This window comes from Peromyscus eremicus, chromosome 14 (genome assembly GCF_949786415.1).
Source record: "Peromyscus eremicus chromosome 14, PerEre_H2_v1, whole genome shotgun sequence".
NCBI lineage: Eukaryota > Metazoa > Chordata > Mammalia > Rodentia > Cricetidae > Peromyscus > Peromyscus eremicus.
Genome location: NC_081430.1, coordinates 61,103,598 through 61,127,979, shown reverse-complemented (window position 1 = coordinate 61,127,979; position 24,382 = coordinate 61,103,598). Strand labels below are relative to the sequence as shown.

Genomic DNA, 24,382 nt, shown 5'->3' with positions numbered 1-24,382 from the left:
GCCTGGGCACAAGAGAAGCCACTGCCTGGTGGCCCCGCGCCCCGCCGCCCCGCGCGGAGACCGCGCCCTCGCCTCCTTTAAAGCCCGGGGCGCCCCCAGCACCCCCCCACAGCCCCACCCCACGGCGAGGCCCCGCCCCCTCATGAATATGCAGGTGCGCGGGTGACGAATGGGCGAGCGAGCTGTCAGTCTCGTCCCGAACTTGTTGGCTGCGGTGCCGGGAGCGCGGGCGCGCAGAGCCGAGGCCGGGACCCGCCGCCGCCGTCGCCGCCGCCGCCGCCGCCGGGTGGGAGCCGGGCCGGCCGCCGGAGCGCGGCCGCAGCGAGCCGGAGCCGCCGCCTCCCCTGCACGCCCGCCGCGCAGCCCGCGCGCACTGCTCGACCCCGCCCGCGCCGCCTGTGCGGCCGCCGCCGCCTGTGCGCCGCCGGGCTCGTAGGGCGGGCGGGCGCTGGAGGCCGGCGCGGCGGCTGTAGCGGGCGCGGGCGGCGGCGGCGGCGGCGGCGGGGCCGCGGGCGGGGTCGAGGCGGCGATGCGGGCACGCGGCTGGGGGCGCCTGCCTGGGCGGCTGCTGCTGCTGCTGCTTCTGTGCGTGCAGGTGAGCGGGGCGCGCGGTGGCGACGGGCGCGGACGGGGCGCACCGGGCCGCTCCTCCAGGCCGGGCGGCGCGCAAGCGGCCGCGGTCCGGAGCCCTAGGAACAGCGCGAGGGTGGGGGCGGGGCAGAGGCTCGGCGACCCCGGCCCGCGCCTCCCTGCACTCTCCGCTGCCTTATTTTTAGGCGGCGCGGCCCATGGGCTATTTCGAGCTGCAGCTGAGTGCTCTGCGGAACGTGAACGGGGAGCTGCTGAGCGGCGCCTGCTGTGACGGCGACGGCCGGACGACGCGCGCGGGGGGCTGCGGCCGCGACGAGTGCGACACGTACGTGCGCGTGTGCCTTAAGGAGTACCAGGCCAAGGTGACGCCCACGGGGCCCTGCAGCTACGGCTACGGCGCCACGCCCGTGCTGGGTGGCAACTCCTTCTACCTGCCGCCGGCGGGCGCTGCGGGAGACCGAGCGCGCGCGCGGTCTCGGACAGGCGGCCACCAGGACCCGGGCCTCGTCGTCATTCCCTTTCAGTTCGCCTGGCCGGTACGTGCGCCCCTCCCCCGCACTCAGCTTCCCTGCGCGCCTCGGCGCCCGCCGCGGTCCCTTCAGCACCTGCGGCCGCGCGGGTGCGGGCGGCGCGCGCCCAGACGGGGCGGGGCCGGCAGGGGGCGCCGCGCAGCGGGCGGGCCTGGGGCGCGTGCTGTTGCGGCCAGGTTCGCGCCTGGCCACGTGGGCGCGCGGGGTACCCGGGGGCCGATGGCCTTGGGGTCGTGGCGGGGCGGGGTGGCCGGAATCTGCGTGCTCGGCGGCCTTCGGAGTGTGCCTATGTCGCCCTGCGCGTGTCTGTGCGTGGGGAGGTGCGAGGCGCCTGCGGCCCGGCAGGCTGCGCAGGCATGTGCGCTGCGCGTGCTGGGGCTGGTCTGGGGCAGGCCCTGGCGGAGCCGTCCGGGCCCGCGGCCAGCCTGCTCCTGCCCTGCAGTTTCCTGGATGCCCGGGGGCACGGACAGGCGCCTGGAACCCGTGCAGGGATGGCCTGGTGTGTGTGTGTGTGTGTGTGTGTGTGTGTGTGTGTGTGTGACCACCCCTCCCAAAGGAAGAGACACTAACTAGGCTCCAAGTTGTAACCCACTGTGGCACCGCCGTTTGTGGATGTTTCATTTTGCTTGTTCATTTCTGGAATTGGGAAGCATCCTGTCTGCTTAGGGGTGGCCAGGTGAGGCAGGAACCCAAGCCTGGGCATGCTAGGAAGAAGGGTAGTGGGGATCCAGCATCAGGGGGAGACAGGTCCCGTGCCTGTGGCAGAAAGGCCTGGGAGTGGGGAGCCTTATGGTACTTGCTTTTGTTCACTTTCTGGCATATACACTTACCTGATTGTCTGCAGGTATGAAATTAGGTACGGGCAGTGAATGTGGACATAGCTTGGAGGACCAGGTTAAGAACAGCTGGCATTGGTGGGCCTGCAGGCCTGTGAATAGGGAGTGGAGTGGGGTATCAGGCAGTGACCCAAGAGGTTTCCTGGGTGAGGTCTTGCGCTTGGTCCAGCTGCGAAGAGCCATGGGAGTGGGTCTGCCTGGTGCCTTGGTCCTGAAAGAGACTTGGAGCTGGGGGCCAGGAATGGCCAAGATTGGGTGGGCAGGGTCTCCCTTGCTCTGCCCTTGCTCTGAGCCCTGGACGGCTCTTTCATCCGAGTCCACCCAGCTTGTGCCTCGCATCTTTATCCTTCCCTGGACTCCTGCTCCGTATATAGGGTACCCTCTGTTCCCATGCCTGGCCAGGTATCCTTGACCCTGGGGGCTTGCGATAGGAAATGTGTCCCTGGAATGGAAAAGGCAGGGCAGGCCTGGGAGGGGCCCTAGGCAGTTGCTCTCGGCCCTGCCCCCTCGCCCCCACAGCAGCACAGCGGGCAGGTCTCAGCAGGGCCCACAGTCTGTCATCTGCACTTGGGCCCAAGCCAGCGTGGTTCCAAATCGCTACCTGAGGATGTGTTTTCTGCTCGACTTGGCAGCAGTGGTGTGGGGGCAGGGAGGGCCTGGAGGAATGTGGCGGGCCAACGCGTGTCCCTCGTGGCTCTTTGCCCCGCTGGCCAGCCGGTTGGTGTGGGACGGGATGGGACAGGCCCTTGCCTTCTTTGGAGTCTGGGTACCTACCTGGTGTTGAGGACATTTTAACCTCCTTCGTTCTGTTCCCAGCTGGTTCCCTCAATGCCCCAGGAGTGGGCATGTTTCTACCCAACGTGGGATGGAGGGGTCAAAGGGTATCCTGTGTTTAGGGGGGACAGTTCTGGCCCCCTTCTCCCCTCTCGCTGCATGACCTGGCTGCCAGGCATGGAGCTGGTGCCGTGATGCCAGTTCCTTGGTATTTCCGTTCTTCGGCAACAGCCCTGAGGCCAAGCTGCTCGGTTTGCCACAAGTTCAGCTCTGTCCCACAAACCAGGGTGCATTTGGAATCCAGGTGCGCACCGGAGCATTCGGCTTCTGGGAACAGCAAGGAGCAGCTGGGACTTGGGTTCCTGGGTGCCAGGAGGGCCCTGTGGAAAGATGGGGTGGTGTGAAAGGTGGCTGAGAACAGGCACCAGCTTCTCACAAGCCCTCTGCTCTGGGTGTACCCCTGGCTCTGTACCTGCCGCGGAGCCTCTTTGAGTGAATTCTTAGATGTGGAGAGGTGCAACAACCCCCATCGGGTTGTGCGCATCATGGATGGCCCCGGGAGATGTGTGTTTTCCCCAGAGTGGCTCTGGTGCCCGCCTATACCCAGCCGAGGGGAAGCCATGTCCCACCGCACATGCTTGAGCTCTGTGGGTTGAGCAGGTGGCGGCAGAGGGTTCTGAGAGGATCAGGAGCTTTCCTTTGGGGTCTGGTGGATGGCACTTTCAGGATGGCTGAGTGAGGAGCAAGGGGGTTGCTGGCCTATATAGCGAAGGCTTCCAGAAGAGGAGCGGTCTCTGCTGCAGGCTTTCTGCCTGACCAGCTTGCCTTTGAGCCCAGGGGTGCGGCCCTGTTCCAGTCTGCTTCCTTGGTGGCAGGCCAGTGGTGTGTGCACTCCCAGAGCTGGAAGATGAGTAATATGGTAGAATGTGGGCTCCATGGCACACTGGGGGTCATGAGTGAAAGTGAGGTGAGTCCGAGGCTGACCTGGTTTCCGTGGCTCAGAAGAGCTGAGGGGGCAGTAGTTCTGTAACCCGGTTCCCCTCCCTTGAGATGGGTGCCCTGCCTCCTTTTTGACTGGGACTCCTGAAGCTGGATGAGGCTGTCGGATGCCCAGCATGCTTTCTTCTGAAGTCTCCAATGTGGCTCTGTCCTGCCCAAGTCCTTCCTCTCCCCCTGCTGGCTGTCCAGCACATGGCCAAATGTGTGCTAGGTGGTGTACTTGAGGGTGGCAAGGCAAAGTGGTCAGAGGAGAGCTGCCCCACTAGGATGGAGGGGTGGAGGTTGTTGGGACTAATCAGAGCCGAGGGTGCTGGAGCAGATCTGGTGGTATGGACACAGGGCCTGGCCCCATCTGACCCAGGTGGGCTATTCTGGAATCTGTGCCTTGCATGTACACCAAAAGACCCTGCTTCCCTCCATGCCTTCTGGAGCTGTATGGGCACTGGTCTCTCCATCACACCCATGCTAAGGTCTATTGCCTCCCACACCATCCCCGTGAGACCCGCAATCCTCCTCATGTGGAGCTAGGGGCAGGTGGTACTTCTCCATTATGGGTTGGGCGCGCGGGGAGGGGGGGGGGTTGTTCAAGGCTGTACACCCTGAAGTGGCCAGGAGGCAGAAAGAGCTAACCTGGCCAGTGGAGGATTTAGACATGGAAATGGATGGAGCCTTTGTCCCTGGGCCCATAGAAGTGGTTGGAAAACAGGTGTGTAGTGTGATGGATGGAGAATGGATGTTGTGTATCTGGGTTGGCAGGAAGGGCACTGTGGTTTTCAGGAGTCCTCATGGTATCTGGGTAGAATGGGAGGTGGGCTGGGCCAGAGACAGGTCCTGAGGGAGCCAGGCAAGGGCTTGAGCTGGAGGTAGTTGGCCTTTGAGGAACTTTTAATTCCAAAACCCAGAAGGGATCCTTATTAGCAGATTGAAAGCCTGAACTAGCCCCTGTCCACACACCCCATCCTGAGCTAGGTATGGGCATATCCATCCTGCTCCTGGGCTAGCTGCAATCCCAGATGATTAGGAGTGTTAGCTGGCTCCCCGACTTCTGACATTGTCACCCAAGGGGTTGGGGGAAGGGGCAACTCCTCTTAGGTTCCAGGTCTCTGACAGAGGCCTAGGCCTCTCCAAAGCTCTGGTTTCGGGAAATATGTCTGTGCTTAGGGCTTCTGGCATTGGCAGCAAGTGTTCTGCTCTGTCAGGGGCCCAGTTTGGATGCTGGGATAGAACCAGCCTTGCACCTGGCTATGGGGTGTGGCGCACCTGGTTTCAGGCATGCCTTTCCTGTGTTTGCTGCTGTCCTGTTAGCTCTGTCTGAAGACTAGGTGAGGGGATTTTAATTAGGCTTGGAGTTTGACCAGACGGTGATGGACTATGTCTGGGGGCATGGCTGGGGCCAGACTTGTGGGAAGAGGCTCTGCTACATAGACCTCCAGAGGTAGGCAGGCAGGCAGATGGCCCAGGAGGGGTGGCCTAGGAGGAGGGACCAGGTTCCTCCTTCTGGGGAACCTGGGCAGGTGGTAGCTCTGTCTTTCCCATAGTCCCCCAGCTTCCCCAGCCCCCACTCACTCTGAGGCCTCAAGTTCCCACAGGCTTCCAGCCCAGGCACCATCATCCTTCTTGTCAACTGCAGGGTTTGGCTCCCCGGGCAGGGATGTACACTGCTGTTTGTAGTGAGGGATGTGGTTCGAGAGGCTGGGGGAAGGGCGGAGCTGGGGGGCCAGTGTGGCAGGTGGGGAGAAGCCACAGGTGCCGCCTGCCTGCTGGCTCAGGTTCTCCCTGGATGACTTCCTGCTGTCCAGGTGTAGGGAGCCCAGCTGGCGGGCGACGGGCCCTCTTGGGCGGCGGGTGGGCCATGTCCCTGCGGGAGCAGGTAACCAGAGCCCTGGGCTTGGGCTGAAGTGGTGGTAACCCTACCTGTGTGTCTGGCGTGGGTTTCCTGGGAGTGCTCCTGGCTCATCTGAAACCCAGGTGCGTGCAGGGAATCCGGACCCAGGCTTTTACGCCTGCCTTGTGCCTAGAGCCTCTAGCTGGTGGGCTTGGCCTGTGGCAATGAAGGCAGTGACCTCAGGCTCAGCCCGGCCTTGCCCACTTAGAGCCCACCAGCTCCTACCCAGCAGCAGAGTGTGTTGTTAAACCTGTTGGCCTCAGATCCCATTGACCACCTGTTTTGATGGGAATCAGTGGTGATGTCCGTGGTGGGGTCTGTGGTGCCCTGTGCTGTGGTCCCCCCCGTTCCACACTCCTGGCTCTCTTGGCCCCCCTCAGCCTCCTTTCGGGCCCCCATTCCTCTTCCTTGTGGTGATTCCTCCCTTGGCTTGTGGGTTGTAGCCCGTTTCTCCTGGGGCTGTGTGACCTGGCCTGTCTCTCTCTTTCTCTGGCTCCAGCTGTTGGTTCAGGGGCTGTAGGCAATGTCTGAACTGTGCTCCGCACTGGGATGAGTGGGTGGGTAAAGGAATGGAGTAGGTAAGGCCTGGGAAGCGGGGCTGGGAGCCCAGCTTGTCACCAGGGAGTTAGACTTGGACAAAGGGAGGCTCTGAGGATGACTTTCCAGGCAGTTAGGGTGGTGTGCTGGAGTGAAGGTAGAAACTGTAGAGAGCCCCAGGGAGGCTCTGCACCCTAGCAGAGGAGGATAGCACATGGGGGTTTCTTAGGCTTCTGTGGATAGGGCTGGGAGGCCCTGTGGTTGCCGAGAGCCCTGGAAGAGCAGTTAGGACGGGAGTCACAGTGGGGGGAGAGGGAGAGGTTTAAGGGGGACTTAGCGATAACATTGAGAAACCTGGCAGTGGCTTCGTGGAGCCAAGGAGGCTTCTGGAGGGGACCAGTGGCCCTCTGCTTTTGGCCTTGCTCACAGTGGCATAGGCCCTATGTCCAAAGACAGGTGCTCAGAGGAGGTGCCAGAGTAGGAAGTGAGGGTGTCCATGCTGAGGTGCCAACAGACAGGGAACAGGACAGGTTCTCCCAGTGCCAGGCCCAGTATGGCAGGCCGAGTGGGGAATGGGAGGGTGGAAAGTTCTAGAAAGCCTAGGGCCTAGACCAGGTTAGATGGGGTTCCAGTGAGTCTGAGGGGAGGGTGTCGGAGCTGAGGAATGGCCAGTGGGACTCAACGATTCAGGAAAACGTGAAGTTTCCTCAGTATAGCCCAGCCACAGAAGAAGGGGTGGTTGGGGGACAAGGCATGGTGGGATCAGGCCACCCTCTCACGGGGGGCAGGTCTTATGTTGCCAAGGTGACAGCTAACAGCAGAGCTCATCACCATGGCCTGGGGCAGGAGGAACAGATGGTGGGGCTGGCCATGATTATGGGCTGAGGCTGTACTCAGCACATCTCTTGAGCCTCAGTGTCCCCCACCTGTACAGCAAGCCCCCGCCCCTAACCTCTGTCCTGGGGTGATGGTTATGGGTCTCACTACATACTCTCTGCTGGTTTTGTCTGTTGGGGCCTCTGGGTAAGCATCTCTATGTGCCTGGTGAGAGGGACTGATGGGTGGCCAGGGTACTGTCCTCGAGTGGCCTTGTTAATACATAGGACCACATATTTCCAAACTCAGGTCGGACCTCAGCGAGGTGCAGGGATGTATTCTCAGTGGAAGCGCTCTGCCCACAGATGCTTGAATCCCTCCCTTCACCCTTTGCTGACTTTGGGAGCTTACACAGGTGGAGCTGAACTGGGCCTTGGGGGCCCAGGAACAAGGAGCCAAAGCTTCCTGAGAGATGCAGCCAGGGAGACCCTTCTACCTTTGAGCTGGGACATCTGGGGTCTGTAGAGGAGATGAGCCCATATTGGGGGACAGGGATAGGGATGGGAGGGAAGCACAGAGCCATGGGACAAGGCTCTGCTGGGCCTGAGCAGCCCAGAGCCTCACGGGTCTGGGGTCTGCACCCTGCCCCGGGAGCAGCAGCAGGTGGAAGGGAGCCTCAGGCACCTGACCAGTTGCCCTCTGTCCACAGCGTTCTTTCACCCTCATCGTGGAGGCCTGGGACTGGGACAATGACACCACTCCTGATGGTGAGTGCACCCTGTGTTGGGAAGAGTGGGTGGGTGGAGGGAAGCCACCAGCAAGACTTTCCCCAAGGTGCTAGGAAGCTGGCCTGCTGGGCCAGAGTGCCTGTGGCCAGGTCCGTGGTCCTCCGTCTGCTGGGGGCAGCGGCTCATACATCTTGTGCTGGTGTCAAGGAGCTCTCCATCTCTGTGGCTCTGTAGAGCTGTGTGTACGGTTCCTCCATGCTGGTGTCTTCAGTGTGCTCTTTTGGTGCCCGCGTTGGTGATACAGTGCACTGGGATACCCTCAAGTGGTTCTCTGGCTTTGTGGCCTTTTTTTTTTTTTTTTCCTAGAACACGAAGCTTTGAGGGTCACCACCTCAAGGCTGGCTATCTTGGATGGTGTGTGTATGTGGTGGGGGTCATCTCAGCCTTTTAGTGACGAGGTAGAGGAAGACAGGTAGGGAAGCCCCTCGAGCAGAGAGTAAACAAAGTGCAAAGGCCCAGAGGCTGCATTTGAAGATCTGGGTGGAGTTCCCGTGGCTGGGGGATGAGGGAATCAGTAAGGCTTGATCGAGCAGGCTTTGGGGTCAGTGAAGATGCTGGCTTCTTTCTGGGGATGGACTGCTCAGGCTGCACTGTGGACACAGTCTGCAAGGCCAGAGTTGAGGCCAACAAAGAGGATGCTGTGTGTACCAAGACAAGGAGGCTGAAACAGGCCGCTTGAGAGGTTAAGAGGTTCTGGCTATTCTCGAATGTGGAGGCCTAGGGTGGCTGATGGATTGGACCTGCAGTTATGGTCAAATGGACCCCTTGAGACCTTCCAGAGCCATGCATGATGATAGGGAGGAAACCTAGGCCCACCAGAGAGATGTTACCAAGGATATGTGAACAGGGAGCTCAGGATAGGGGTCAGCCAAGGGCCAAGGAAGGCAATCTGGGGCCTTGACAAGGATAAGCCAATGGGCCCGAGGCAAAGCCAATGAGGAGAGAGCTCTCTCTAGTCCAAGGCACTGAGTACCCAGCTGGGCCTGTACTAATGCAGTAGGGGGAAAGTGGAGCAGGAGGGCTCTGTGACCAGCTGCCATAGAAACCCCCAGACAACAGTGGAAGGTGCACTGCAGCCTGCTCAGGGAGCCTGCCTCTGTGCAGGGAGGCACAGCTCTGGGACGGTCCAGCCCACGCGAATGGGGTCCTAGAATCCTGTTTTAAGATGGATCAGTAGGGTGCTTCTGGGAGCCAGATGCAGTACAGGAAGGAAGAGAGAATGGTAAACTCATGGCTGGTGCGGTGCCCAGGGGCTGTGGGAAGCTTAGGGCTTGCAGCCCTCCTGACCCTATCTTTGTGAGAGTGGAGCGGGTGTGCTAGCTTCCAGGGCCCTCGGTGGGTCGGAGCTTCTGGCTCAACCTTCCCATGGGGGCCAGGACAGTGTCCCCACTGCGCTCTGCCCCTGGCTCCTGCAGGGGTGGCAGCCTTCCTCCGCCTGGCTGCCCCCGTTGCCCCCCCGAAAGCTGCCTGTTAGGTAGGCCTGTGCTGTGTTCCTGGGGGACTGGCGGGTAGCTGATGCTGCTGGCTGACTCTGCTGCTCCCAAAGAGGAGCTGCTGATTGAGCGGGTGTCACACGCCGGCATGATCAACCCTGAGGACCGCTGGAAGAGCCTGCACTTCAGCGGCCATGTTGCACACCTGGAGCTGCAGATCCGAGTGCGCTGTGACGAGAACTACTACAGCGCAACCTGCAACAAGTTCTGCCGGCCGCGGAACGACTTCTTCGGCCACTACACCTGCGACCAGTACGGAAACAAGGCCTGCATGGACGGCTGGATGGGCAAGGAGTGCAAAGAAGGTGAGGGGTCGTCCAGCGTGGGGGTGGGGGTGGGCATGCGCGTGCGCGGGGCTAGCGTGACCGACCGGCTGCAGCTGTGCCTCTCTCTGCCCCTCTGTTTCAGCCGTGTGTAAACAAGGATGTAATTTGCTCCACGGGGGATGCACCGTGCCTGGGGAGTGCAGGTGAGCACCATGCCTGCCCTTCTCTACCTGAGTGGCTGTTGAGCCTGCAGCAGCTGGGGCACCCCGCAGGTGTTCGTGGGCCACGGAGTATGGTGCTTCATGTAGGAAGTCAGACGCCGCGGAGCTGACATGGAACCCTGCCCTTAGGAAGCCCGTGGCCACGGAGGGGGCAGTGCTGTCCTGAGCATGTGGTGTGGTGTGCCCAGTGACATTTTCCCCATAGGACAGCTAGAAGGGGACAAGAGAGGTAGTCACACCACCACCCAGAGGCCAGGTAGTCACACCACCCAGAGGCAGAGGTCAAGGTGTGTGTGTGTGTGTGTGTATGAACTCGCCATACCTATGAGGAGTCCGCCACCCTGAGGAGCACGGCAGGATGTCACAGTGGCATGCTAGTGGGAGAGACTGGTACCTTGCTGCAGAGGAGGGAGAAGAGGGGCCCTGTCGGGAGAGGCTTAGGAGAACCACGCAGCCACTGGGTAGGAAGAGCCTCGTAGGTGGCCATGAGCAAAAGGTCTGTGGGAGGCCACAAAAGGGGAGTGATGGGCAAGCAGGGTGGAGAGGTGGGCAGGGCCTGCAGACATGCTTCGGGCCGGGATTTGATGGTGAGTTTGGTGTAGGAGTGAGAGGGTGGCCGGTCAAGACGGACCTACAAACCTGCCAGCTTGAGCTACTGAACAGCAGAGCTGTGGTGGCTGAGGCAGGGATGGCTGTGGGGAGGCAGGCCAGTGTGTGTGTGAAAGGGTGTTTTGGATAGGCCCGGCCCTCAGGCAGCACCAGATCATGTGGCATCCAGGTTAGGTTTACAGCCAGTGGTCAGGTGGAGAGGAGGGGCTGGGAATGTGGGCAGAGACTGTCAGGGGGCCGGACAAGGTACTCAGGAGTCAAAGGGAGGCCAGAGTGGGGGTCCTACAGCTTCGAGTGGAGAGTAGAAGCCCTCTGAGGCTTGTGAAGCATTGTGGGGGTAGTGAGGCCAAGTGAGTAGGGTAGACAGCAGAGCAGAATGGGGCAGATGTTGGCACACTCAGGTGTTGGAGAATGCAGGGAAAGGGTTGGGGATGAGGGGCTCTCAGGCTGGTGGAGCCACAGCAGTAGGTCTGCCAAGGCTCTCCTGCCGTCCTGGTTCTCACCATCCCTGTTACCCTCTGAGGGGTGGGCATGCTCCATGTGTGTTTTCGGATGAGGACAGCGGAGCCCGTGCAGTTAAGTGACTTATACAGGCGTGTGCTGTTTAGTCTGGAGAAGATGGCCAGGGAGTGGGGAGTTGAGGTGGGCTGGGGAGGAGTGTGGTGGCGTTGGCTTGGGTGGTGATGTGGACAGCAGCCAGGCTGGTCCCGGGGCAAAAAGATGCATGCGCAGTGCGAGTCCCCCAGGGTCACTTGCGCACGCTGTGGTTTCAGTCTTAGCAGGACACGAGGCAGTGTGTGTGGAGCACCTGGCCCAGGAAGGGCTAGTACCTTACTCTAGGAGCTTCATCCTAGGAGGGACGTGGGGCAGGATGGGCCGCAGAAATTGTCCATGGGAATGGCTCTCTGCCTGCCTCTGAGCAGTGTGGTGGAGGTGGCGTGAGCTCTGGGCAGATGAGGGCCTGCCCTCAACCCCACACTCAGTCCTTGGGCCAGGGTGTCTTATATGCCCCTGATGGTTGTACCAGCATCCCTGTGTGGTCAGTGCCGGGCAGGAGGGAGATGAGAGACAAGTCGGTTCCCCCACGGTGCAGAAAGGCTGTGGGTAGCACACAGACATGAACACTGGGGGAGGACACCAAGGTAGGGGGCAGTAGGTGAGTGCCACCCGCCTCTCCCTGGGCCAGAGGGTGAGGCCCAACGGCCTCCTGCTGTCCAGGGCTCAGGTTTCAGCAGAGGACACCCCTCCCCAACCGGATGCTACTGCGGAGATGGCTGCGCTTTCCTGCCACCCTCCCCAGGCCCTGGAACTGCTGGCAGGAAAGCCACAAGGTGGGGTCTGGTGTGGGATGGCCCGCCCAGGGTGGAGAACTCGCCCTTGGGACTCAGCAGGGTCTGGGCTGAGCTGGCTGTGGCGCTCCCGGGTGGATGACCCGAGGCTAGTCGCAGCCCCGCCCTGCCCTTCAACTCCCCATGTCACCTGTAGAGAAGATTCCAAGCAGAGATGGGAGGCCTACTGTGGACCTGCCTTGGACATTCTGGGCTGGATCCTGGAGCCAGCCTCAGTTTCCCTATGTGAGCCTGGGTGAGCTGGGCTGATAACTGCTTGAGTGCGTGGCTCCAGGGCAGCTCAGGAAGGGCTGTGGTTTTTCCTTCTATAAAAATAACTCCTGTGGCGGGTGTCAGCATGGAAGTGACGTGGCCTGCACGTCATTCCTGCCCCACAGGACCTTAGCCTTCAAGGAAGGAGCCCCCAGAGTCTTGTCCAGGGCCCAGAGGGCAGCCTACTGGAGCCCTAGATTCTTACCTGCTGGCTCTGTGCTGGCCACCTACTTAGATCCCGAGGGACTGCCCAGAGGGAACCTAACCCACAACGTGGGCAGAACCAGGTCTTCAGATTATGGCCTCAGCTGAGATCTTCAGCTCCGCACTTTGGGCTCTCCCCTGCTCAGTGTGGCCCTGCCCTAGGGCTGGCTAGGCAGCCCATGGGTTGGACTTTCCTGGGAGTCAGAGAAGCCTCTGCCCTTGAGTAGCAATGAGGATATGGGCATCACCCAAGGTCACACAGACCTTGGACCAGGGTGGCCAGGACCTCTCCTGGTGTCTCCTCATCCTTCTCGGACCCTGGCTGCTGCTGTGGCCCCAGCAGCACCTGGTGAACAGGACCTGGCACTGTATCCCTGGGCCTCCCCCAGCTGGGCCTTCCTTCCCGGCGCCTGCTTGTGGGGCCTGGCTCAGGGTTGACTCCTAGAATAGCTCAGGGAGGAGTGACGGGACAGCTGGGCTCACCGTCTCGGCCAGTGGCCGGGAATGCCCGTGACGGCGAGGCTAGCCGGCAGGCCGTAACCCCTGCTTGGCTCAGAGCTGTTCTCTAGGGCCAAGGCCCGGTGGGGGTGGCCTGCACTTCTGTGCCTGCCTCTCATACCCCTTACTCATCTGCCCAGCTGATAGCCTCACTGCTCGGTCCCCCAGGTGCAGCTATGGCTGGCAGGGCAAGTTCTGTGACGAGTGTGTCCCCTACCCTGGCTGCGTGCATGGCAGCTGTGTGGAGCCCTGGCACTGTGACTGTGAGACCAACTGGGGTGGCCTTCTCTGTGACAAAGGTAGATGGTGGGCAGTGGGCAGGGCCAGGCCTTGAGCTCTGAAGCTGGGCCCATCCCTGAGAGCCCTACCCTTGTGCCCAGACCTGAACTACTGTGGCAGCCACCACCCCTGTGTCAATGGGGGTACCTGTATCAACGCTGAGCCTGACCAATACCTCTGCGCCTGCCCAGATGGCTACTTGGGCAAGAACTGCGAGCGGGGTACGTTGGAATGCTGTTTCTCAGGGAGCCTGGCCAAGCCCTCTTTTCACTGCCTTGTACAGTGGACCGTGCCCCGGTGGACTCTGGGTCTCGTGGGCTTGGGGAAGAAGGTTTGAGTTTGGTAGGCACCACTCTACTCACACTCTGGTTCTGCAGCCGAGCATGCCTGTGCCTCCAACCCGTGCGCCAACGGGGGCTCTTGCCATGAAGTGCCATCTGGCTTTGAATGCCACTGTCCATCGGGCTGGAGTGGACCCACCTGTGCACTTGGTGAGTGTCCGGGGGCTGCACAAGGAAGGGAGTGGGCAGCACCCTGGGGGTTTGGATGGAGTGGTCGAATCCACTGTACTGTGGACACTGGCCAAGTGACAACAGATTCCCGCTTCTTTACATGGGACCATGCTTCCCAACTGCAGACTGAGCCCCATGGGGTCTGCCCCTGCTCATTGGCCATGCCCCCATACCCCATACCCACTCCATGCATCTATACTAACTAGCCATGATCCCACATTCACTGACCACGCTCTATACCCGTTTACTACTACGCCCTCCTGCTCGCTGGCCATCCCCCTGCATCTCTCTCTCTCTCTACCCCTGCAGACATTGATGAGTGTGCCTCAAATCCATGTGCAGCAGGCGGCACCTGTGTGGATCAGGTGGACGGCTTTGAGTGCATCTGCCCGGAGCAATGGGTGGGGGCTACTTGCCAGCTGGGTAAGGGCTCCCTGGGGGCCGTCTGTGCATGGGTTGTGTGCTGTGCATGTGGCTGCTGCTGCTGCTGCTGCTGGCACTGCTGGGGCTGCGGGTGCCAGGTGCAGGGCCCAGTGGGTAAGTGGGGCCTGAGCCCCACAGCTCCCCTTGTCTCATTCACAGACGCCAATGAGTGTGAAGGGAAGCCGTGCCTTAATGCTTTCTCTTGCAAAAACCTGATTGGCGGCTATTACTGTGATTGCCTCCCGGGCTGGAAGGGCATCAACTGCCATATCAGTCAGTATGGGTGGGTGGCGCAGGTGGGTGGGGCTGGGGAGCACAGAGGGCCCCCCTGACCCCCGCCCACATGCCCCCTCTGCCCCTAGACGTCAACGATTGTCATGGGCAGTGTCAGCATGGGCGGCACCTGCAAGGTAAGGAGGGCTGCCGCGTGCCCTGCCAAGACTGGGAAGGGTGGAACGTGGGCTGGAGGGGAGTGGGGGTGGGGTGCGTGGGGCTCACCCACCCACCCACCCGTCCGCCCACCTAGGACCTGGGTGAATGGGTACCAGTGTGTTTGCCCGCGGGGCTTTGGAGGCCGGCACTGTGAGCTGGAGTATGACAAGTGTGCCAGCAGCCCCTGTCGCCGGGGGTGGCCATCTGCGAGGAACCTGGCGGACGGCTTTCCGCTGCCACTGCCCACGGGGCCTCTCGGGGCCGCTCTGTGAGGTAGTGACCTAGCTTTGGTGGGAGCTGTCTCCTGGTGTGTGCAGGGAGTGTTGCCCACACTGTCCTCAGAAGCCTGGCTGGGAGGGGCCTCATAGCATCAGCCAAGTCAGACTCGTCCTTTTTCACACGGCCTCGTGTGCTTTACGCCCTCTAACGGGACCGCAACCGGGAAGCAGCCTGCAAGAAGGTCCCCGAAAGGCAGAATCGAGTGTTTTGATGGTGTGGGGGTCATCATGGGTCAAGGGGTGGGCCCTAGGAAGGAGTGGGTGCCCTCTTCCCGGCCGGTGCCCTCGCCCACCAGCTGGTCACCTCTCTTGTCCTGAGCTACATACACATGGTTTTGCTCTGGCCTTTGTGAAAAGAGTAAGCCTCCTGCTTGGTGGGCTTCTTAGCGGCCCACGGGCCAGCATCCTGGCTTCAGGTCCAGGAGCATGGTGGTTGGTGCTGGCTGTGGGAAGGACCTCTCTTGGCTCTGAGGGCAGCCTGGCAACATGGGGGTCAGAAGCTGGCCTTCCTGCCGGCAGGAGGAGCCAAGGCCGGATGCTGCCTGTGGGAGGCAGAGGAAGCTTGGCTGCTGTGGAGGCCGAGGGCGGCAGGAGGGGGGCTGGTGGCCCACAGGTGTTTTCCGCCCAGCTGATGGTTCTTGGACATTCTTGGGTGGGCGGGAGTTTCAAGCTCGGCCTGGCACTGTCTGGTCTGAGGCTGAGGCCTGGCTGTCCACACTACACAGTGCTTCTATCCAGAGCTGGACTGTTACAGATGGACACCCTCCTTTACCTGCAGGTGGGATGTGGATCTCTGTGAGCCAAGCCCCTGCCTCAATGGTGCTCGCTGCTACAACCTCGAGGGTGACTACTACTGTGCCTTGCCCGGAAGACTTTGGTGGAAAGAACTGCTCAGTGCCCAGGGAGGACATGCCCTGGTGGGGCATGCAGAGGTGCGGGATGCAGCCCCCAGGCAGGGTGGGAACCCCGGGTGGGAGATGGGCCTGACCCCTGTCCATCTCTTTCTCACAGTGATTGATGGCTGCGGGTTCGAGACGGGGGTCCAGAGCACGTGGCGTGGGCGCCCTCTGGCATCTGTGGCCCTCATGGGCACTGTGTCAGCCTGCCCGGGGGCAACTTTTCCTGCGTCTGTGACAGCGGCTTCACGGGCACCTACTGCCATGAGAGTGAGTGGCGTGCGGAGTCGGTGGGGTGGGGCGAGCCGGCCAGCCGCGGGGACAGCTCACCTCACCTCTCCCACAGACATTGACGACTGTATGGGCCAGCCTTGCCGCAATGGGGGCACGTGCATTGATGAAGTGGACTCCTTCCGCTGGCTTTCTTCTGCCCCAGCGGCTGGGAAGGCGAACTCTGTGACATCAGTGAGTGTGCACTCTCGCACGCCTGCCCTGCCTGGACTGCCCACTGGCTAAGGCCCGGCTCCACCCCTATGACCTACTCAGCATTGTGTGCATGGGCCTGAAGTCATGGGGTGGAATCCCAGGCTCCCACATGGTGGGGCCCAGCTCTTGCTCTTCTCCGTGAAGCCCTCCCCAGCGCCGGTGACCCCCGCTGACCGGCGTCCTCCCCCCAGATCCCAACGACTGCCTCCCCGACCCCTGCCACAGCCGCGGCCGCTGCTATGACCTGGTCAACGACTTCTACTGTGCCTGTGACGACGGCTGGAAGGGCAAGACCTGCCACTCACGTGAGTGCCCGGGTCCCTGCGAATGAGTGGAGGGGGCCGCCTGCCAGACCCCGCTGCTGCGGTCAGTACGGCCTGCCCGCTGAGCGGCCCCACGTGCTTGCTTGCAGGCGAGTTCCAGTGCGACGCCTACACCTGCAGCAACGGCGGCACCTGTTACGACAGCGGCGACACCTTCCGCTGTGCCTGCCCTCCAGGCTGGAAGGGCAGCACCTGCACCGTCGGTGAGGCCCCGGCCCAGCCTGGCACAGCCTGGGAGGCTCTGCCGCCCACGCTGCCCCTAGGCTGCCTGTCTCGCCGAGGTCTGCCCGGGGGGCATCACAAGAAGCCCTTTCTCCCTCCTTGCAGCCAAGAACAGCAGCTGTCTGCCCAACCCCTGTGTGAACGGAGGCACCTGTGTGGGCAGCGGAGACTCCTTCTCCTGCATCTGCCGGGATGGCTGGGAGGGCCGCACCTGCACACACAGTGAGCTGGAGGGGTTTCAGGTGGGGGAGGCCCGTGGGTTCTTCTTATCCTCACCCAGCTCCCCATCCCTCCTTGCAACTGCCTGGAAGACCCACTCCACCTGTCCGTCCACCTCACCATCCCCACTCTGTTCTGCCGTTTTCTGATTCAGCCCCCTATCCCAGATCTGCAGCGTCCATCTACCTCCCCCGATCCACCACTGTGCAGTCTGGGGCTCCTGCTGAGAAATAGCTCCCACTCCAGCTCTAGGCCCCCTCCTGGTGGCCTGCCTGGGGCTCCCGAACCTTCCTGGCACTTCCCTGCTGACTCTGCCAGGCTGGTATGGACAGGATAGTGTCTACCCGTGAGCCTCAGGCACACAGGGCTGCTGCAGAGGTGTGCTGGGCAAGTGTGTGCTCAACTAACCACCCTGTCTTTCCCCTCAAATCCAGACACCAATGACTGCAACCCTCTGCCCTGGTGAGTGGCAGCCCAGGGGGCTGGGGGTGGGGGTGCAGGGCCCGCCGTGGGGAACCCGTTACGACCACCCTCTCCCCTGCAGCTACAATGGGGGCATCTGCGTTGACGGTGTCAACTGGTTCCGCTGTGAGTGTGCACCCGGCTTCGCGGGTCCCGACTGCCGAATCAGTAAGCAGCCTAGGTGGATAGAAGGGGTTGGGCTGAGGGAATCTGTCCTGGGGCCCACCTCCAGCCAACCTCAGCATCAAGAGCTGGGCAACGTACACATCCTGATGGGCTACGTGGCCACCGCCCTGTCCTGCCTCTCTTACATGTCTGTGTCCTATGGGTTCCTAGCTCCTCCCAGAAGAGCCAGCTGCATCTTGGGAGGAGGAGTATGGGCTACGGGGTGGAATGCTCATGCTCACCCCTGACTGTGGCACACAGAGGTGGATGGAGGAGGGTGAGGGCCCGTGGGTTAGAAGGCTTCAGACCGTCATAGTGACAGTGGCAGCAGCTGTCCCGGCCTAGGTCGCTGTGGGTGAGGTGGCCCGGGGTGTGCACGTCCTTGCACCGTCTTGCCGTTCTCGCATCCTGGTCCCCGTGTGGGGGTGCCAGCCCGCCCTGAGAAACACGTAACCGCTTTCCCTGCAGACATCGATGAGTGCCAGTCCTCGCCCTGTGCTTACGGAGCCACGTGTGTAGATGAGATCAACGGGTACCGGTGTAACTGCCCACCAGGACGTTCCGGCCCTAGGTGCCAGGAAGGTAGGCCGGCTGTGACCGTGTTGGTCGGGGCATGGGCCACATCCACCCTCCGGTGCTTGGATGCTCTGTTGAGAGCCGTCTCCTCTCCCCACAGTGGTCCTATTCAGGAGGCCCTGCTGGTCCCGGGGTGTGTCCTTCCCACATGGGAGTTCCTGGACAGAAGATTGCAACAGCTGCCGCTGCCTGGATGGCCACCGGGACTGCAGCAAGGTGGGAGCAGCCCCTCCTGCACCCCCTGCACTCCGACCCTGAGTGATCTGAGCCTTTAGGCTCACTCAGCTATCAATAGGCTGATGCAGGGGTGGGGGTGTAGGTAGATAAGGCTGCCCACTTCTGAGGGTCATCCTAGGGGGTAAACTGGGAGGGGCCTTGGGCCTACCTCTCTCCCTGTACACTTCGGGAAGTTGACGCCCATCCCGGGCTCTGCCTAGCTCTTTCTGCTTTGACAGAAAGTCCTTTCTGGAGTGGAGTTTTGCCTGCCTCCCTGGGGCCCCCGGGTGGTGGAGACACTGGGGACTCACTGACCCGACCCCATGTGTCTCTCCTGGGTGTGTCTTCCCCAGGTGTGGTGTGGATGGAAGCCCTGTCTGCTGTCCAGCCAGCCCAGTGCTCTGAATGCCCAGTGCCCACCAGGGCAGCAGTGCCGGGAGAAAGCCCTGGGTCAGTGTTTGCAGCCACCCTGTGAGAACTGGGGGGAGTGTGCCGCTGACGAACCTCTCCCACCCAGCACCCCCTGCCTGCCACGGACCACCCATTTGGACAACAATTGTGCACGCCTCACATTGCGCTTTAACCGTGACCAAGTGCCTCAGGTAAGTGGCCCTGGGGGACCCAGGATTCTAAAGCTTACCCTTAGAGTGATTGACTCCCATAGGTCCAGAAGCCCCTGGTGGTCCAGATGGCCATCAGTGGGCTCATATGAGACCGCACTGAGCCCAGGTATTGCTGGGCAGGAGGGAGAGTATAGGTCCAGTCTGGGCTGCCTACTTATCCAGTGTCCCAGGGACCTAGATAACTAGGGACATAGGGACCCTAGACTGCAGGGGTGCTGTGGGCCACTCTACTTTGGGTAGTAGATTGCCATTTAAAGGAACATTCCTGATTCCGATCATGTCCCGGCCTCATCCTCTGGATGTTTAGAGCTAGCCTGCCTATCTCCTAGAACAGAGGAGCTTGGAACCCATGACGCCCATCCCGCCAACCCCTACTTTCCCTAAGCTCCTCCCATTGCCCACAGATAGACTGGGTGGGAGGCAAGGTAGACTCCCATTGTTCCTCTTCTGCTTCGTGGATGGAGCCCCCTCCCCGCCCCCAGCAGAGAGATGAGTGGCCTCAGATCTCGGCCCCAGGCCGTGCTAACCTATTGCTTGTCTGACTAGGGCACCACCGTGGGCGCTATCTGCTCTGGAATCCGAGCCCTGCCTGCCACGAGGGCCGTGGCCCGAGACCGTCTCCTGCTGCTGCTCTGTGACCGCGCATCCTCAGGGGCCAGTGCCGTGGAGGTGGCTGTGGTGAGTGTGGGTGGAGACCCGTCCTGAGCAGGCCTCTAAACCCCAGTGGCAGGGACACTCGGGCCTCTTGTGGGACAGTGGCAAACTTGAGGAGGAGAGGCATCTACATGGCAGAATGGAGACAGGGAGCCGTGGGAGCTGAGATAGGAACCAGGTCGGCATCCCCCTGGGCACCTGGGCAGCTAAGTGGGGCCAGGTGGGGAGCTGTATCCACTCGGACAGCGGCGGCGGCGGGAGGGCGGGGGCCAGAGCACCAAGATGGTCAGGTGGTTGGTGGTCACTGACAGCCCATGGGGTCAGTTGCCTGATGGAAAAGCAGCAAGGTTGTGAGATGGGATTCTCTTGTGAGAAGTGGTCCAGAGCCCAGTGGGGACAGCAGGGAGCTTGTCCAGGTGAGGCAGTGTGTGGAGGGCGTGGAGGGCGGAGCTGGACAGAGGCGTTGACAGGCCCAGGGCAGAGAGGCAGAAATGACAAGCCGCGCACTAGACCGCTGGGAAATAGTTTCAGAAGTGGCGCAAACAGCGACTCCCAGGACGTCTTTTGCCTGGCTTCTGAAGCCGTGGACATCGGCTCTCGGGTAGGATCCCTGGCATGTGGGAGGAGGCTGGAGAGGATGTTCTGGAACCGTCCCTGAAAGAGGCAGCCTTGAGATGGCAGGGGTGGGTGTTGGCCAAGAGGAGGGTGAGGCAGGAGATCAAGGTAGCCTGGTGGCGTGTGGTGATGGAGGGCACAGTATTCAGGGGGAGGGGAGGAAAGAAACGCCTTGGGTACAGGTTGGGTGCCAGGGTGGGGTCGCAGCCCACTAGTAGAGATAGAGGTGCGGGACCGGTTTTGTTTTTGTAGCTCTTTAGGTGCAGAGCCGGGGGAGCTGAGGGGACTGAGAAAGACCAGCTGTCCCCATGCAGGATACAGGGGTTTGACAGAGGGAGGGTTGGGCCCCTCCCTAAATCTCTCTGCATCAAGATCCTACCCCAGTGACCTTCTCACTTCTTGGTCTCCAGACTTTTTGAGATCCTGGCCATGTGTAGCACAGATCCAGCCCTGCCTCTGGCAGCCCTCTGTGCATCTGGCTAGGAACTGGTCAGGGTTTGGGCAGTGGCCATGGCAGGCGCCCCGGAGGATACCTTTGGGCTGCGCCCCAAGTGTCATCCTCTGCTACAGTCTTTCAGCCCTGCGAGGGACCTGCCTGACAGCAGCCTGATCCAGAGCACGGCCCATGCCATCGTGGCCGCCATCACCCAGCGGGGGAACAGCTCACTGCTGCTGGCGGTCACCGAGGTCAAAGTGGAAACCGTTATTATGGGCGGCTCTTCCACAGGTGAGCTGGGGTGACGGGGCTCCCAGACTTCAGGCCAGTGGGAGTCTGCCAGGTAGCTGCTGCTCAGAGGGGTGGGGCAGCTGCTGCCACCCAGTTCCGTTCTAGAAACTGAACTGGAGGGATACAGTGGTGCTTACTGCCTCTCCTCCCACCTAGGTCTGTTGGTACCTGTTCTGTGCAGCGTGTTCAGTGTGCTGTGGCTTGCCTGCGTGGTTATCTGCGTGTGGTGGACCCGAAAACGCAGGAAAGAGCGGGAGAGGAGCCGGCTGCCGCGGGATGAGAGCGCCAACAACCAGTGGGCCCCGCTCAATCCCATCCGCAACCCCATTGAGCGGTCAGGCAGCAGTGGCCTGGGCGCCGGGGGCCACAAGGACGTACTCTATCCGTGCAAGAACTTCACACCGCCACCCCGCAGGGCAGGCGAGGCCCTGCCCGGGCCAGCTGGCCACGAGGCCATTGGGGAGGACGAGGAGGATGAGGAGCTGGGCCGTGGAGATGGGGACTCCCCAGAGGCAGAGAAGTTCCTCTCACACAAATTCACCAAAGACCCCAGCTGCTCCCTGGGAAGGCCAGCCTGCTGGGCTCCGGGGCCCAAAGTGGACAACCGCGCGGTTAGAAGCACCAAGGATGTGCGCTGCGCCGGCAAGGAGTAGGCCGGCTGCCAGGCTGGCACCCAGAACCCTTGCCGGCACTAAGATGCCTGCCGGACCATGGGAGGCCAAGGCCGTGTGCATAGTTTCTTTATTTTGTGTAAAAAACAAAACCAAAAACCAAAAAACAAATGTTTATTTTTTACGTTTCTTTAACCTTGTATAAATTATTCAATGGCTGTCAGGCAGAAAACAACGGAGTATTCTCGGATCATTGCTATTTTTGTAAAGTTTCCGTGTCCGCACGCACCGTGGCAGGAGAGCAGGGCGTGTTTGTGTTCTCACCAAATCGTATAATGTTTGTTACCACAGGCTGTCGCTGTTTACAGAATCTTCTTTTTTATTCCTCATTTGGGTTTCTCTCTGGCTTGAGGCCCAAAAGCCCACGAGACCTGTGGGCTGGGCTGTGGCTCTCAGTGAGATCTGTGGCTTTCAGTGTGGCCCATGGCTCTCAGTGGGACCTGTGGCTGACAGTATGGCCTGAGGCTGTCAGTGGGACTGTGGCTGTTGTCTTAGCTGTAGCTCTCAGTGGGACCTGTGGCTGTCAGTGGCACCCGTGGCAACTGGCCTGGCCTATGGATGTCAGTGGGACCTGTGGCCGTTAGGAACGTCTGTGGCCATTGGCTTGTGGCTGTGACACTCACGGCCGCCGGTGGCACTGGCTGCTGGGCCGGCCTGTAGCTGTCCGTGGGACCTGTGGTGGCCCGTGTGATGCTGGTGACCATAGCTGTTGGTGGCGCCTGTGGTTGTCAGTGGGGTTGGAGGTCACTGGCGTGGCCTAAGGCCGGCGAGCAGACCTGGCCCATGCCTCGGCCGGCCCCTCCAGCCTGCCGTCCTTGCTTCCTCCTGCCCAGAACTCTCCAGAGATCTCCAACTGTGCTTTCAGAAGTGCTCTTCCCAACTGCTCGGTCTCCCTCCCGGGATGGCGGCAGTCTTGAAGCTTGTGACAAGTGCCTTCACACAGACCCCCTCCCAGCTGTCAGCGTTTGCCGTGGGCACCAGGCCGCTGCCCACCTGCCGGCCCCGGCCACCCTCCTTGTGAAAGTGCATTTCTGTAAATATGTACATATTAAATGAATCACTCTGTATATTTGATTTAATAACTTAAACGTTTTGGCCTCCCTGTTCTTTGGGTGATGTTCCTTTTTTTCTGCTTGTAGTTGGGGCACAGGAAGAGGTGGGGCATGGCCTGGGTGTTGGGCCATATTAATGTGGGATCTTTGAGGTCAGATGGTCCTGACCCTGGTGCAGCAGGCAACTTGGGCCTCAGGCATTGCTGGAGTCCTGTAGTAGCTGACACCTGTTCAGTGGCACCCTCCTGGGGATAGGGTGTGGGGAGTGTGGGTGCCTGGCCTTCTACCTCTAAACATAGCTAAGAGAGGGCTTTATGAAATAGGAAACTCTCATCAGTGATGAACTCACCAGGTCTAAGAAACCCCAGGTCAAGTTAGAGAGAAGGAAACCCAAGGAAGAATCAGACTTCTCTGCCCCCTTGTCTTTCTGTCTCATGTGGGAAGAGCCTCAGGGCTGAGTGTTGGGAGCCAACCCTGGGGCCACTTGCCAGTTTGCACACAAGCTGCTTACTCCCTCTGAGGGGCAGAGGCTGGCAGAAAGTAAAGAGCAAAGCCAGATTTCAGAGCTACGAGGAGCAGAAAGACGTCTTAGTTCTTGAGAGGGAGGTCTCACCCTACTTTTTGCTGGGTGAACAGACTGGCCTGGCCACTGCTGCTCTTTCCACCAGAGATACCTTGTACCATTTCTCTGTACTGCAGTGCACATGATGAGTGTCTCCATGGTACCCGCTTTGTCTTCCCACCATCTTCAAAGCACCTCTAGGCTGGCAATTGTAGATGTGGATGCACTGGGCAGTCCAGATGAAAGGCTGCCCCGAGGAGTCATGGTCTGCATCATGACTTGGTAAGACATGGGGCCTACATTCCCACCATTATGCTGGCTAAAAAGTCCCCTAGGCTTCAAATTTCTTCTTAAATGATAATACTTAACTCGAAGTCTTCAAGTACATGGTAGGAATAAATATAGACCACCCTCATCCTGGAATTCTATCCCCCCATCTCATAAATGACTTTTCAAGGTCATTGAGCAGACCACGGCCAAGAAGCCCAGACCTACGGGAAGCCTGAAGGACAGACTGCAGAGGCATATGCATGCACAATGCATGGGTTCTCAGCCACCAACCATAGAGTGAGGCTGCCTACCGTGCTCAAAGCCGATGCCTCTGAAGTACTGACAGGTCAGAAAACTCGCAACAGCTTTACAGGCTTGAAAAAGAATCGAGCACAACTTACAGAAATGAAAATAAACGACCTCCAAATGAAAAGTTTCAGGTGAGTTCAGCAGATACTGTGGAGCTAGACGATGATCCTCAACAGAAGCCCAGGCTTGGAGAGAGCCCAGGTGGTAAGGTGCCTGCTGCATAAGCATGGGGAATTGACTTTGATCTCCAGTACCCACCCAAAGAGCCAGGTGTGGCACGTGCTTGTCACCTCAGCACTGGGGAGACACGAAGATCCACGGGGCTTACTGGCTAGCCAGCTTAGTCTACTTTGCAAGTTCTAGGCCAAAAGACCCTGCCTCAAACTAAAGATGGATGGCTTCTGAGAAATGATATGCAAGGTTGACCTCTGTCTTCTGTATGTATTCACAAATGCGTGTGTGCACACACCATTCATCTCTCTCCACATGACATGAACACATACATACACACGGTCCAGATGCAGCTCAGGGACGAAGGATGGAAATACCATCAGGAGTCAAGGACCCTGGGTAGAGGGCCTGTGGTGGCAGTCGTGGTCCCATGAGAACCCAGTCAGTCTCAGGATGAGCAGGAGGGTGTGTCTCCCCTGCATGTCATGCTCACAACTGTCTGACTGTTGCCAGAAAAGGCCCCATAGACCAGAGGGGGCTCATGGGACGAAGTCTACCTCATGCTCGCTCAAGGTGAGGTGCTCCTGGAGG

The 24,382-nt window shown here is 60.5% G+C and overlaps 1 protein-coding gene across 1 annotated transcript; it reads left to right on the top strand.

Annotated features, from left to right (window-relative positions):
* The first annotated feature begins 788 nt into the window (after positions 1–788).
* Jag2 (jagged canonical Notch ligand 2) lies at positions 789–22,532 on the top strand. Its single transcript, XM_059279533.1, is given in 30 exon segments — positions 789–1,127; positions 7,678–7,735; positions 9,303–9,554; positions 9,658–9,718; positions 12,817–12,947; positions 13,029–13,148; positions 13,305–13,418; positions 13,749–13,862; positions 14,022–14,135; positions 14,225–14,261; positions 14,389–14,521; positions 14,523–14,584; positions 15,351–15,432; positions 15,434–15,478; positions 15,480–15,504; positions 15,584–15,616; positions 15,619–15,738; positions 15,815–15,888; positions 15,891–15,933; positions 16,146–16,259; positions 16,367–16,480; positions 16,605–16,721; positions 17,153–17,180; positions 17,263–17,348; positions 17,814–17,927; positions 18,022–18,137; positions 18,491–18,739; positions 19,307–19,438; positions 20,600–20,756; positions 20,913–22,532. Coding segments are annotated over 30 exon segments (3,681 nt in total). The 3' UTR covers positions 21,410–22,532.
* Positions 22,533–24,382: the final 1,850 nt, after the last annotated feature.